Consider the following 16,010-nt stretch of genomic DNA (forward strand, 5'->3'; position numbering starts at 1 on the left):
TTTTTATCATTAATCATCTGGAAACTGTTCTGAAAGTTATTCCAGTGATATGTAATCCTTGGCATGAACGGGCCTTTGGTGCTTCACCACATTGCAGTCAATCCACCATCTGTGATCACCAATAACCAACTGTTTATTTTTATAGTTTATATATATATATATATATATATATATATATATATATATATATATATATATATACAGTATATATATGTATAGTTTGACATGTTAATCTTGTTACAGTGGAGTGTATTGGAGATCCCGGGCCACCTGGAGACCCCGGGCAGCCTGGACTCCCAGGGTTGGAAGGTTTTCCTGGTAATTGGATGTATTATTGTAATATTTTCCACAATATATTTTTTTTATAAAAACTATTATTATAATAATTTTCTCTCTAGTTACGTTATGCCTGCCAATATATGTGTGTTTTAGGAGTACCAGGTGCCAAAGGCATGCCAGGTCTTTCTGGAGGACCCGGGGCTAAAGGAGAGCAAGGTGAACCAGGAAGAGGAGGCCCACCTGGGCCAAGGGGTGAGCATTGGGTGGCCTGTGTGTTATTGTACATTTTATTTAATCATTCTGTATACTTTAACCCATGTTTGTCTATTAGGCCTTTTTAGCTCTGATCATATGATTTTGACCACATAGGTTTTGTTGGACCTCGGGGCAATTTAGGATATTCTGGCACCAAAGGTGTGAAAGGAGCTTCAGGCATCTTTGGTGTACCAGGTTTGGATGGTGCTTCAGGGGAAAAGGGTGAACATGGTGAAGTTTTAGGAGCATCTACTGGAGCTCCTGGAGAACCAGGACTGCCAGGACAGAGGGGTGAAACTGGCTTTCCAGGAGACCCAGGCCAAAAAGGATACCCAGGTGAGAACTTCATGTGTCTATGGCCCTTTTTACACCTGATAAGATGAGTTTTCAGTGAACCGATCACAGGTGGTCAGCCTAGATGCATTACCCTTTACACCTGGTATTTTTACCATGCGTTTTAAATGCATCTCCTGTGACCATTTTTTGTTCAGATTTCATCAAGAGTAGACCCTTCCTTCTGTTTTTGTCACACTCTACATCACTGCCGCAGGAGCGCAGACTGCAACGCAAAAAAATTAATGAATGAAGACATTATGCTTACAAATGAGGGCAAAAGGAAGCGAATGCAAAGGATGTGAATATTAACAGCGATTTTGATCATAATCCATTTATTATTGGCACAACATTGCGACATATGGTATTAACATGCGAAAGTTGGAAACATTTGTTTTGCGTTTTCGACTACCTCTGGAAGTGGTCAAAAGTGGACAAGCTCAAAACGTTTTAAACCCCATTTACACGTGTATTTAAAGTAATCCACTTGTGTTTGGATCAACGAAAAACGAGATGTCTGTCAAACCCATAATGATTGACATATGCTGATGGTTTACAGTCTTTTGACTTTTGACTCTTTTAAAAGCATTTTAAACTTTCAGGCAAACAAACTTTCCTTTTCTAGTTTCTTCCTAGGGCTGCATATTAAAGTCATGTGCCAAACCCAAATAGTCTTAAAATGTTTTAGTGTGTCAATAAAACATGATATCTATGTATGAAATGTATGATTTATTTCTATTATTATTATTATTTGATTAATGTATTATTTTGTGGACAGAAAAATGTTGAATTTAAGTCATGATTTCATGATTATCGGCACACATTTTACTTTTCTGTGATTGTGATCCTATGTAAAAACATTTATGCCACCTCTTGTATTTTGTAAAAAGCATATTTTATGCCACTTCTAAAACTTATCTGTCTCCAACCCTCAGAAGTTCAAAAGTGAAAGTCTGTCTATGATTAAGGTGGATCAGTTCTGTTGTTATTGACACTCACTAAAGGATGCGATGTCACACAGGTATGGAGGGAATGCCAGGTATGATCGGCCTCAAGGGTGAAGGTGGTCCTCCAGGTTTTCAAGGAGAGATAGGAAAACCTGGACCACAAGGAACATTTGGCTTTCCTGGGCAGCCCGGTTACAAAGGACCTCCCGGACCATCAGGAAAAACCGGAGAACCAGGTAATTAAATTGATGGAAAAAACATTGAAAATTCAGAAGGTATCTTTTTTTGTTGCCCTCATACCGGAAAAGAAAAGTAGAGAATTAACCCAGAACTACCAAATACCTTCAATAACAGGGGACTTGTTACATCTACCAAAGCTCACTCATTTTTTTATGTTAGGGTCAGTTAAGCAAGCGTGTTTATCTAGTAATCATTCAGCAATACCGTACTTGGAAACAGACAGGGAAATCAATGGCCAGTGTACTGGACTCTTATTGACTGATTTTTCTTTATTACTCCAAGATTAACTCTTGGTCTTTAAGAGATTCTTAATCTAATGGTCTTTAGGATCAGAAACATAAATTCAGTCAAGTATGTCCAAACCAATTGACTTATAGTGTATATTATACATTAGATTTGATTTTAGTGGAATGAAGCAAATCCTCTTTCTCCTAACAATGCTTAAATATACTATGTCTCTTTAGGTCCAAGTGGAGTAAGGGGAGACCAGGGAGACCCAGGCCCTTATGGACCCAGTGGAGTAAAGGGTGCCATTGGAGACCCTGGAAATGTTGGGGTACCAGGAAATATTGGGGCCCCAGGAGATCCAGGACAACCAGGGCCCTTTGGATTTAATGGTCATCCAGGGTTAAGAGGTCATTTGTCTTTTTGTTCTTGATTTAATGTTACTTAGAATTGGCAGATTTAAATATGTTTAGTTTGCAATAAGCAGATAGAAATAGTTTGATCATTGATGGTGCTTAAACCCAAAATGGCATTAATTGAATATTGCATTATTATTTTTTCATAAACAACAAAGGTCCCAAAGGTGGTCAGGGCATGACAGGTTTTCCTGGAAAGCTAGGTGAGCCAGGTTTGAAAGGACTTTCAGGAAAGAAAGGACAAATAGGCTTTCAAGGACAAGAAGGTCCAAAAGGATTTCATGGCCCTCCAGGAGAAAAAGGTGAATCAAGAGCATGATTCTGTATGCATGTACATGCACAATATGTAATATACATTCTACCGTGGTCATATATTTTATTTATTTATTTTTCCCCACTTACAAGTTTCCCTTATAAGTTTTTCATGGCCATTTCTTGGCTGTTCTTTTCAGTGTTTTTAAAATATTTTTTTAACTGCTCCATCTGTCAACAGCAGCCTCTTTGCAAAATAACAGATTAAACAATCTGTGCTTAAATGTGCTGCTCAAACCAAAGGTTAGACTAAAATGATCTGCAACCTGTATTTGGACTGTGGAGGAACTTTTGCATTAATTTCTCATTACATAACATCTTTTTTTAATGACGTATGTGTCATTGTCGTCTATATATTGTATTCTTGGTGGATTATTTAAGATTATATTGAAAATGAAATATGCATAATGTCTTGAGCATGTGCTGTATATGCTTTTTCTCAAGGTGACAGAGGGCTGATGGGACCTCCAGGTGAAAAGGCAATCATGAAAATGCCACCATCATTGAAAGCGGACATGAAGGGAACAAAAGGTGACCATGGAAAAATGGGAGAACCTGGCTTCACTGGTCCCAGAGGTGACTACAATCATATTTATTTTCTACTCAAGGACACAAAGAGTAGCATACTTCATATGCAGGGTTTGGAATTTACTTTTTCACTCACCGGCCAATTTGGCTACAAAATATTTATGTTAACGGCCATTCAGAACATCTACTAGCCAAAAATAATAATAATAAAAAAAGAAGAAATAAACCAGATTAACTAAATCACAGCTTTATATATATAAAATTTGGATTTCATATTCATTTCTTATTCAAACAAAATCCTGTCATCCAGCCAGATTGTTCAAACAATCTCATCCCTTCCTCTTTTATCCTTATCACCAAAAATGCATTTTAGGTGGACATACAGATCAATACAGTACAAAGAAAATCAAAAAAAATTAGGATGTTGGAAAATAACAATGTCTTTTCTGTTAACCAAATGCTTTTTAATCTTCGCTATTGCTTCAATGCAAATGAAGCGCTTGCCGTTATTTGTTGTGTCACGTAGTGACGTGCATGTTAAAGTAAGCCAGATATGCGCAGATTCAGTGTAATATGCGCTGTATTTAATATATCATGATGACTCACGAGTTGAGTATTTGCTCCAAATCTGCACAGATTTGGCTTACACGAGTAAGTGAGTAAATATAGTAACACGACAAATTGGCTAGTGATTTGACAGCGTTACCCGCATTTGGCAGGTTGGCGTTTATTAATTTCAAACCTGTTCATATGAATTTCAGAAGCTATGAGAGCTCTAAATGTCGACATGTCTCATATTTTCCGTGTATTTAAAAGAAGCCTTATTTCTGCATACACTGACCACGTTTACATGCACAAGTACATTACAATATTAACCCATTTAATGCATTGAAAAAAACTGGATACACCTGTTGCTGTTTCCGGGTCCATTTGGTTTTCACCATGCTAATATTATATTTACCTCTTTTATTAATTAAAATATGAAGAAATTCTTTGAAATTTAAAAATGTTACAAGAACTACAGCAAAAAACCAGTGTGATACAAAATAATATCTATTTTTATCAATATTTATTGAAGAAATGTTATTTGAATATGTCATGTGAAATTTATAAGAACATATAATATGAGAATTACTAGTATGGATTTTATTAAATTCCTTTGAACTTATAACTCATGACTGCTCAAAACAGTCCAAATTTATGAAATCTGCATATTCTTTTTCAACATCAATATTACTCTGAAATGTTTTCGAACAAAACATGTTCATTTTACTTGCATAAACGTTTACTTTCAGATGAAAAAAAGATAAACAATCTCATTGTCATGCCGCAGTGCTTCATCAATAAGGTGGCAGTAGGGTGAAATGTGGACTTCTCCCTTTTCAAAGCCTTCTTTCTCTTTTCAAATTTAGACTATTTTGTCTATGAACTTTTGATCTACAAACAGACATTATCATTTTATTTTAATTTCATAATTATTGTTTGTGCATGCACACACATGTTCATAAAGTGAGAAAATAAACAAGTGAGAATGAAAACAAATTTGCGTGGTGCAGAAGAAGACGAAGAAGAAGAAGAAGAAGAAGAAGAGTCAAAAGTTCCAATGCAAACTTTTACTCACAATATAAATCAAACTGGTACATAGAAGACAGGCAGAGTGTTCACACACACACACATAACATGACGTAAATCAGACAAGGACTGACTGAACAGATGGAACTAAATACAAACACAGATGAACACTGATTAACAGAACACAGGTGATACAAATGATGATGATGACTAAACAGGTGACAAAACAACTGATAATGACAGTAACCATGGATACAAAGGAGTGGCGGGAAAAGAACAGAGGAGAACAGGAACCAATCAAAACTCAAAGTCCAAACAAACACTGACACGTGACAATTCTCAGCCTGGACTGATGGCAGACTCATGCTTTTGTATTACAATACAAAATGTATTTTTCCGTCACAGTGCAAAATGAAAACATATCCGTACTGGCAAGGCCTGGCCCTGATCGGCACGAAATGGAACGGTTAAGCAATGAGAACGGTTTGGCCAGATGGTAGAAAAGTAGCTTATCTAACAGATGGAGAGAAAAAAATCTACATAATTTTACGTGTAAAGCCACAGTTCACTTTCAGGTCAAAACTTACTTGAACGCAAAAGGTGTAATAATTTAGTTGAAGTACTGTAGTTCTCCGAATTTTTTTATAAAAAAATCTGCAAACAGTCAAGTTTCATTTTCATACTAAACACTATGGATTTTTTAGGAAAGTTTTTGTACATCTTCCAGGTTAAAACGGACCCGATTTGGATAATAGGAGGGTTAATCAGAATTTGGTCATATTCTGATTATTTACATTTCTGCGTTTGGTTTTTGCTGATGTGAATAGAACAACAAGGTCCCTTTCAGACAGATAATTAGAGCTTTTCTTTCAACTGTCCTGTGGCTATAGGTACAAAAGGTGTTCTAGGTTATCCAGGAAGCGATGGGGAAGATGGACATCCAGGTGAGCCCAGTGATGCAAAAGGTACTAAAGGTGTTCCCGGAGAAAAAGGTTATTCAGGGCCTAAGGGAATGCCAGGGCCTACAGGACAGTCTGGAATTGAAGGTTTCCCTGGAATGACTGGACCCAGGGTAGGATAATGACACATATCTCATTGCACATAATCTCCTTGTATATGGGGTTCTGTTAGAATGTTTTGGGTGTTGTGCTTTTAGTCATTGTGGCTTATATTGCAGGGCGACAAAGGCTCACCTGGTGCCTATGGACAGCCCGGAGATTCTGGAATTAAAGGGATAAAAGGTGCTCCTAAATAAACCTATGAAGTGTCCATATTATGCTTGATGTATGCCAAAAAGGTTTACGTAAGATTCCTTTATTTAAGGTGACGTGGGTCCTACCATGAGTCTTCCAGGATCAACAGGACTGAGAGGCGAAACTGGGCTACCTGGAACTTCAGGTTAGGAATTTCCATATTATATAGTGCATCAAACAATATTATTGTCACAGAATGAAGAAGAAGATGATAATAAAAGGTTCCAGTACGAAAAGTCTTTTAATAATAGAATAAACTCAGGTACAGACATATGGTGTAACAGTGTGTGCGTGCAACAAAGCAAACACAAAAACAAACATGGTCCAACAACTGAGGGTGCACAGGGAGGAACTTAAATACATGATGGTGATGAACTGAATGATGAGCAGCTGTGATGATGATTATAGCGCAGGTACGTCTGTAAGATGTCTGCTAGAGATCTGGAAAACATCTGAGAAACATCTTAGAAAGAGCAGTTGTACATACATTCTAAATATAGGCATCTTCTAAATGTCTATATATCGTCTGACAGGAGATGTCTCAGAGACGTATTGCAGATGAGCAAACACTCTAAAAAATACATCTTGCCGATGCAGACATCGAATAGGCGTCTCTAAGGTTTTTAGTGTGCTATCGGGGTGTCCATAGAAACATATAAGTGACGGGAAACGAAGACAAAGAACACATGTGACTGATGAAAACAAATTAAAAGTCCATGAAAATGAAACTAGGAACAAACACAACTGAATAGGTGTGACAATTATATAATATTATGATATTTTACTGTCCCTGGCAGTGGCGCCTGCAGCCGTATGGCTGTATGCTCTGTGCGTACCTTAAGAGGGGTTCATTAATGCCTTCTTTTTTTTAATGATTATTAACATGTACAACACTCATGACATTGAGAAACAAAATAGATTGAGAATAAATAAAGGTTTGCATTTGTGTGTTGTAAAGTCAAATGTGTGTATGTGCGTGCATGCGTGGGGGATGAATGAAAATCTGATTGGCTAGTTTGACATTACAGATAGTTAATGTTTAAAACCAGGCTCAAAATGAGTAAACGCTCTCTAAAACAGCTAAACTTGATTGAAACATTTGCAAAAAGGCCTAAAACTTAATAGTAGGGATGGAAAAACGAAGCCTCTTAAATCTTTGAAGCTTTTATCTGATTCTTTCGGGAAGATTCGAAGCATCAAGAGTCAAAAACAGCGCCATCTTTTTTTGCAGTGCGCTGCTGCATTGTTTTATACAGTTTATATGGCAGGATATATGATAGTGTAATGTAGGCTAAAGACTTTAGTAAATGGACATGGACTTGAACTTGCTTGGGTTCAAACAAGCCGACATGCAGGTGAAGCATTCACGTGACCGGAAAGAAAACAGTGGGTGCTGCTCAGTGAGTAACTTGAGTAATGTAAAAAAAAAAAAAGAATTACGAAGCATATCTACACAAGCACAAAAGTGTGCTCAGTTACTTGCATCAGCTCTTCTACGTGTATGGAAAGAGACTGTCGATTTGTGCAATATTAGATCGTTAACACCAAGGCACAATAGAACGCAACAAATATGGCGTCAAAGCAATCATTTATTTAATAGCTATTTGCGGACGGGTGGGGTACTTCTGAGCATACCCTGAGATAAAATTCTGCAGGTGCCCCTGGTCCCTGTGAACCATTTCTTAAATGAGTTTTTAATTTGCATATCTTAGGTGAGAAGGGACTCATAGGTCAACCTGGAGATAGAGGAAGTCCTGGTTTTGATGGCATTGAAGGGATGAAAGGCCAGCCGGGTGAACCAGGAAAATCTGGACCACCAGGTATAAGAGTTTTGATCATTTTTCTTTGATTAAGCAATTTCGTTGTTTTTGAAAATAGTTTTTAACTGGATCCACTTTTTCATCAGGCTTTGATGGCCAACAGGGTTTCCCAGGAAACCAAGGTCATAAGGGCTGGCCAGGAGAGCCAGGGCAGAAAGGAACCAGTGGATTTCAAGGCCAACCGGGACAAAAAGGTTTGTGGCTCTAATTGTCAAATTTAAAGAAACAAAAACACAGCTATGTTAATACTCCTTATTTGTATATGCTTTCTGGAATGCTTGATTCTAATTGGTCGTTCGTAACATTCCGAGATTATAATGACTGTTGTCAATAGCACCGCAATAGCTACCTCTCGTTCAGGTATTTGAGGCCTGCACTTCCATGATCATCATTATCACATTTTTTATAGTATCTGAAATTATTTATTAATAATCTCTGTCATTTCTACCACTATATATTTATATATATGCTCAAACATTTCCTGGCTAATTTTCCTTCTAGGATTTCCTGGTCTTAAAGGCATTTTTGGGTTGGATGGCCTGCAAGGTCAAAAGGGTATCCAGGGTGTTCCAGGTACCTCTTCAGTTGTATTTGTTATCTTAGAAATGATAACATTATAAATCTTATATTAACTAAAATATATTAATTATGTAACATGATTTACAGTTTAGCAATGTTATCATTATTATCATTATTATTAATTAATATCATTATAAATTATTATTATTATTATTATTTAGATTTTCATGTATATTACCTTATATATTGTTTTTATGCAGAATTAATGATATCTTTGGTGTATTTTGTTCCCTGCAAGGCAATAACGACTGGGGTCCTCCAGGTGACGCAGGAGCGAAAGGAGATAAAGGAGAGAGCGGTATCCCCAGCACTGAGGCTGGCATCCCTGGAGATCTGGGCCTCAAGGGTTTCACTGGAGATCTTGGTAGCTTAAAATGCATATCATAATCTGAATCAGGGGCAGTTCAATGGTCCTTTGAAATGTGGGGCTTTAGCACTATTTCACTGTTAAAACTAAAGAATCGTGTTGGAATTCGCTCTCGTCTTCTGTGAATGTAAGCCCCGCCTTCTTTTATCTGATTGGCCATCACAATCATTTTGGCACTGATGAGCACTATGTTAGACCGCTGTGCTTTTAGTCAACAAACCAAGCAGTGCGTAATGGAGTGCAACAGATCAGCATCAATAATATAAAATACATTACAGCGAATCTATAATTTCCATCTATGGTTTATTGGCTATAATGACGGGATCGCAAAAGTGTAGAACTCAGCGAGCTTGCGCAAATCAGATCTTCAGCGCAGCATATTGAAACACCTCTGATTGGCCGTTGCGTTCAACAGACATGTCTTTGATTGGCTACAATGCTCAACGCTGCAAACGCATGTTGTAAGTAGTAACCTTTGATGCCAAAGGAGAATTTTTTTTTTCATAATTAGGTAATCGCGTCATCTGTATTCGTATTCACAATTATTTTTCTGATTAAGTGTTAAGCTCTATAAGAAAAACAAGGTAACAATACTTTCGGGGCTTAATCCCCCATAGCCCACCCCTAGCACCTCCCCTGTTCCGAAACTGAAGTTTTGTGCATTTTTTTTATTTGAGGCAACTATGAATCAGTTCTAAACACTGAAACTGCTGTGTTTATAGGTGATAAGGGTGAATCTGGGCGTCCAGGTGTAGCAGGTCCTCCAGGCACACAAGGATTCTCTGATAGACAAGGAGTTCCAGGCGACTATGGCTATCCAGGCACTAAAGGACTTCCAGGTGAAGGACCCATTACAATAAACACTAGAAATGAATACTAGAGACTGTATAAGAAGAAGGAGATTGACTAATTAAAGGGACTTTGGTCCCCGTTTGTCCAAATAATTCACAACGAATTATTATTTATTTACAATATTATTTTGCAAAAGAGGGTTAAATATGTTTTGTAAATTAGTGAGGTAAATATAAAGCGTCACTTTGTCAAACAAAAATAACTTTCTTGAAAATTAATTTTGAAAAAGTGTCTTGATACCTGTTGCTGTCATTCGTCAGGTTTTCCTGGTCCTAGAGGGATTACAGGTGACCCATCTCCATTCGGAGCAAAAGGAGATAAAGGAAATTCAGGTGATTTCGGGTTCACCGGAGAAAAAGGAGTCCTGGGGGACAGAGGAGAAACAGGACCGTCTGGGGAGCCTGGAGTGTCAGGAAGAAAAGGTAGATTATGAAATATGGATATGGTAAAGGTCATTGCATTTGGCAAAATCAAAAAAGCGATCTAATAATCATTATGATGATTAATACAAGAGCAAATAAATGTAAACAAAAGAGAATTCAATAGAGAATAAAACTGTTAAATGTGACAAAATGTGCAATTCTTGAATGTAAATCATATTAAAGGAGTCATAATGTAGAAATTTCACTTTTCCACGAGAATCAATGTATGTTATGATTGCATAATGATTGTACACTGGCCGGGAAGCCGATATTTAAAAGTGAAGCGTTTGTTTACCTCAGGGTTTGTAAAATAGGCCACGTGCACGCGCACGAAAAAACGAGATTTTGATTTCTTCCCCCTCTTGACGTCAAGACGGGGGAGGATATACCAAATATGGACACCGCAAACCTATGCCGCGGGAAGCCCGCCCCTCTCCCCCTCAGATTCAGTTTAGTCGACTCGAGAAAGATGGAGAAACCGAGTGTAGCCTACACTTGAGATGCTCTGTGGGTGACTGCCACAAACAACATGCAAATGTGTTTTATCTACCAAAAACGGACGAAACTATCAGGGAACAGTGGAGGAAATTCATTTTTAATGACGCTGTCCCAACAACTCTTTCAAGTGGCGTATCGTTAGGTGTGTGTGCTAAACATTTTACACCGGAATCATTTACAAATTTGGGGCAATATCAGGCGAACTTGGCCTCGAAGCTCCGTTTGGGAAAAGGTGCCATCCCAACCATCAGGGACTTGCCAGAAATTGAAAAGGTAAGACTGTGTTTTTATTGCTCTACTGTGGTTAACAAATAGCAGCTAACAGCTAATGCGGCTATTGTATGTAACGTTACCTTCGAGGTAAACACGGGGAATGGACTCTACGAATGCTAGCCACATCTTTCCACTTTGTTTTACACTAGCAGCTACAGTAGTGACGGTACAGGAGTCCATGCTCAGTGGCTAAAACTGTTTAAATGCAAGTATAACATCACGTTGCATGTCTAAAGAAGAAACATATTGAATGTCTAAATAACCACAACGTGAAACAAGGCAAAAACACCACATGATAGTAAAAATCTCAAAACCACTGTAAGCTGATAAAAAAAAAAAAACTACATCTCCGTTAATGTAATCTACATTAAATAAAAGGTAAATTTATGTGGGAGAAAATAGCAACACACGTTTTTGCTCGAACTGATGTTAATGTATGTCTCAGTCAAAATGATTGTCTTTACCATTCAGAGACATCTTGATGTAGACGTGCATCCAACAACTCTACATCTTCCCTTTCCAGCTCTGGTTCAGAGTCCGGCTCAAACATGTACGGTTGAATCCCATATGTCGCGGCCGGGTCGGGTTCATTGACAACTTGCGCCATGTCAGTTTGTAATGATGCTCAACCCCCCTCCTTCCTGCAACCAATCAACGCGCCCCTCATTTGCATTATTATAATGACCGTCCACGGCAGCCAAAACATCGCATCAGATCTCGCGAGACAATAATGCCTTTAGAAATAAGGGTCTGAGGGGCTCTGTGTTGATTTTTTTTCCACTTTTCTTTTTTAGAAGTGCCTGAAAGACTATAATAGAGCATTGGGTATCCAAGGTAACACAACATTATGACTCCTTTAAAATGTTTTAGATGAGTTGAGCAAAACACCCTGTTTTACACACGTATTTTGCTAACTTTGTTTTGGAATGAGACCTTTTAACTGAGAAAGATCTTGAGTCATCTAGGAATGCTTTATTTCTTTTAAAGGTGAAAAAGGAGAACCAGGAATGATGGGTTTTCCAGGAAGACGTGGTTTTGAAGGCGACAGGGGCCCTGTTGGACCTAAAGGAGATACTGGACCCCCAGGTGATTATTTGAAACAACTAAATGATTTGTCTGTATGATCATTTTTTTATTTAATATAATAAAATACTTTCAATTTACAATCCACACTTAATATGCAGAAATAGCTCTACTATATGGTTTTTCTAGTCAACCAGTTCAGTCATATGTTTCATATTTTGTTTCTAATATTTTGGTTATACAAATATGGAAGTAAAATAATGACTAATCTATAAGAAAAAAAAAAGCATGTTGAATTGCACTAATTGAAAATAATACATTGCATTAACAGTGCTTGCATTTTAATGTATTGTATTTTAAGTGCTTGTACTTTTGGGGGCTGAAATTCAACATGGTTGTATATTTTAGCTGTGAATATTTCAAATGAAAACATTTCATACACAATTTCATTATTAAAAATTCAAGAATCCATATTCACCTTCCAGACTTCCTTTCAAAAATATTCACCTATAATATTCGACAGGCATTTTATAGTCCATTTTATTTCGCTTAAAAAATGTACTTCAACAAATCCAGTGGTTCAAATTCAGCAGAATATTCACATCCGGACACAGCAGGAATAACAGTCGAGTACCAATGCCGTTAAGCCCAAAATTGACTTCAGCCATCCGTGTCCGTGCACCGTCCGCGTGACGTAATTTTCGTCATCAGGAAGGACGTCCGCACACCCCGTCCACATGTACCACAATTTTTGTGACCGCACAGATGGTGCGTATACAACAGCGCATGTGTGAGTAACTTGAGCACTTGAAAACAAAATCCACTAGACAGTGTGCACGCGCCCAACCCATCTTTCTGCGCTCATGGCCAAAGGAGTGTACTTTGAAAGGCTTGTGCACTCAATCGTGTGCAAGACGGAGCGGAACGCGGAAAATAAAGTATACCCAGGCCTTTCTGAAACAATAAAACTACATAATATATGCAGCTTAAAACAAAACATAGATGTATCCTATGTATGCACGTCATTAAATTACCATTATCATCAGTTGAATGTGTGGTGGACAGGACATGAAAATCCATCAATACTACAAATAAATGTTTATGTTGTCCACACATGGACTAAACAGCAGTTAATAAACTATTGTTTCAACTGATCTCTAACTTCTTTAACTTCAACAAACACACAGAAATGAACCGATCAACTGCACATACCTCTGCTTAGCCATGAACTGTGGTTGAAAGCATAGACAGTATAAGAAATGGACACAGCGACCCCATTGGATTCAACGGAGAAAAGTGAAGTCAATTAGAAGCACTCACTTCCTGATGGCTGACCGTACTGCGCAGACTCAAACTGAGCTTGACGACGTAGATGTAACCCGTCTGTCTTCTAGTAGCTGTGCCAAGAGAAATCTGAATTATTCCCTTCCGAATCTTGCAGAGATGGAGAGTGTGAGTAGGAGGTGTCCATGAGCTAGGAGCAGGAGCAACTTTTGCTTAGTATTCTGATTAAATATTTTGTCATTTTGCCTCCACGTCCCACCGATTGCCCGCGAGCTTCTCCTCCTGTCCATACGGTAATCTCTCTACTGTGCGACAGAGAGTCACGTGGTTATGACGCAATCGTTAGCCTATTTTTACAAAAACTGCTTCTACGGGGCCATAACGTAAGATACAAGGTAATGGAGACTTTTATACATTTTCGTGTTTCTTTAGAAATAAATAATGGACAAATGGAGTCTTTAAACGCCTCAGATGTAAAGTTATTCGCTGTCAAAGTGACGCCAAAATGAATGGGAGTCAATGGAATGCTAACAGCAGGTGATGGTCTGCTAATCAATGGCGGTGCCCAGGGAAGCTTCAATGTTTTCCGGAACATTGCCCCCCGGTTGAAAGCTGATGATGTAACATGAAGGTAGGTACGCCCTCACGTGATTCTGATTGGTCGATTGATAAGCTTAAATGTAATTGGCTAAAGAGTATGAATGATCTGTGAAGGAGGAATGCGCTGCCAGGAAAGTCTCAAAAATACACACACAAATCCAAGGTGATCCACACGTGAATGACGATTTACACATTCACATTCAAGGATAAACTCGTAAATTTTAAACATTCGAAGGCTTTTGTGCACAGCTGTAGCTATATCTACGAATTGTATTTTGTATTTGTATTTTTTTTTCACGCACGTGAATTGTTTTTTTGTGCACGGGGATTTTGTTTCATGCATATGAAATTGTCTACGCATGTGTCAATCAAGTTTTTTGCGTGAATTAATAATAAGACTGATCTGCTTCCATAGAAAGTTGCCTCTCGAATATTATAGGTGGGATTATTTTGGAAATTAAGTCCAGAAGGTGAATATGGATTCTTGAATTTTTAATAATGAAGTTGTGAATGAAATGTTTTCATTTTAAATATTCACAGCTTAAAAGTTTTATTATTTACATCGTTACACAGTCATGCTAATAAAGCTCATTTGAAATAGAAAAATTGAATTGAGAGAGAGAGAGAGAGAGAGAGAGAGAGAGAGAGAGAGAGAGAGAGAGAGAGAGAGAGAGAGAGAGAGAGAGAGAGAGAGAGAGAGAGAGAGAGAGAGAGAGAGATGTGTATATAGTATATATAGTAACAAGAGGCTTGACCAGTACATCTAAATGTGTTGGCTGGATCTAGATTGTATATTGAACATTTAAAATGACTGGTTTATCAGACCATAAACAGGGTCAGAAATGTGTTGCAGTGTTCGAAATAAAAATCTAGTTTGACTGCACCTTATTCATTCTCTCTACCTTGTTCTTTCAGGTTTTCCTGGGTCACCTGGTGCTAAAGGACTTCCACCAATTCAAAGGAAACTTCCAGGGGAGATAGGAGCACCTGGCCCAATGGGTATTCAAGGACCTCATGGACACAATGGAAATCCAGGCCCTGCTGGACCTCCTGGTGATGCAGGTACAAGAATTCAAAGCATCAGTTTTAGCCTCAACTAATGCAGTCATGAATGTGACATATAAACTTCTTCTGTGGTACTGTTGTTGCACTCCAGAATCACAGTTCATTGGGTCAATAGCTATTATCTGTTTACAGGGTTTTTGGGTCCAAAGGGGCACAAGGGCATGCCAGGTCTCCCTGGAATACCAGGAAATCCAGGCTTCCGTGGAAAACCTGGACAATTGGGCCACCCTGGTCTGCAAGGAGAAGAAGGTAAATGGTGTGTTTGTGTAAATGGATGAGGATTATGGGATTCTGGGCTAGATTAGTGGATTAAGGGTTGCAGACGACTGGTCACCAAGAGGTCCTGGTTTATTTTTAAATGATTATGAGTTTATTTTTTGTTGTGTAATTTTGGCAACATTCTTTCATTTGTTCAGTTAGGTCGGACAATGTCATTGTTTAAAACAAAGTTTCTAGATTTTATTCATTCTTAAATTATTGGTTTTGTATAAACAGAAAGAATTCAATGAAAAGAATGGAAATTGTTTTTGTGGCTGCACACTTTGTCATGGCTCGAAAGGAACAGTCAAGGATTCAATAGCAAGTGAATACTGGTTTTTATTAACACAAAAGTATAGAGGTGGTGCAGGTTCAGATAGCAGGCAGACAGCAGATAACAGGCTCGGCAACGCAGGACTTAGTGGGCAGACAGCAAACGGACGAACCGCAAACGATCCTCAGAACAGGCAGAAGAATCACAGAACAGGAACACAGGAACTCGCGTCCAATCCTCAGAACAGGCAGAAGAATCACAGAACAGGAACACAGGAACTCGCGTCCAATCCTCAGAACAGGCAGAAGAATCACAGAACAGGAACACAGGAACTC

The 16,010-nt window shown here is 38.3% G+C and overlaps 1 protein-coding gene across 1 annotated transcript in view; it reads left to right on the forward strand.

The window, feature by feature from the left end:
• The window catches only part of col4a2 (collagen, type IV, alpha 2), a 135,939-nt gene that overhangs the window by 117,067 nt on the left and 2,862 nt on the right, over positions 1-16,010 (forward strand). The window contains exons 27-45 of the mRNA XM_084421070.1: positions 244-318; positions 433-531; positions 649-870; positions 1,889-2,050; positions 2,519-2,689; positions 2,854-2,997; positions 3,452-3,583; positions 5,998-6,179; positions 6,285-6,348; positions 6,431-6,505; positions 8,073-8,180; positions 8,267-8,374; positions 8,682-8,753; positions 8,998-9,123; positions 9,849-9,965; positions 10,239-10,400; positions 12,159-12,257; positions 14,994-15,140; positions 15,276-15,392. Of these exons, the coding sequence (XP_084277196.1) occupies positions 244-318; positions 433-531; positions 649-870; positions 1,889-2,050; positions 2,519-2,689; positions 2,854-2,997; positions 3,452-3,583; positions 5,998-6,179; positions 6,285-6,348; positions 6,431-6,505; positions 8,073-8,180; positions 8,267-8,374; positions 8,682-8,753; positions 8,998-9,123; positions 9,849-9,965; positions 10,239-10,400; positions 12,159-12,257; positions 14,994-15,140; positions 15,276-15,392 (2,382 nt within the window). The remainder of the gene's footprint in view (positions 1-243; positions 319-432; positions 532-648; positions 871-1,888; positions 2,051-2,518; positions 2,690-2,853; positions 2,998-3,451; positions 3,584-5,997; positions 6,180-6,284; positions 6,349-6,430; positions 6,506-8,072; positions 8,181-8,266; positions 8,375-8,681; positions 8,754-8,997; positions 9,124-9,848; positions 9,966-10,238; positions 10,401-12,158; positions 12,258-14,993; positions 15,141-15,275; positions 15,393-16,010) is intronic.

Source organism: Rutilus rutilus (assembly GCF_951802725.1).
Source record: "Rutilus rutilus genome assembly, chromosome: 10".
NCBI classification, from domain to species: domain Eukaryota; kingdom Metazoa; phylum Chordata; class Actinopteri; order Cypriniformes; family Leuciscidae; genus Rutilus; species Rutilus rutilus.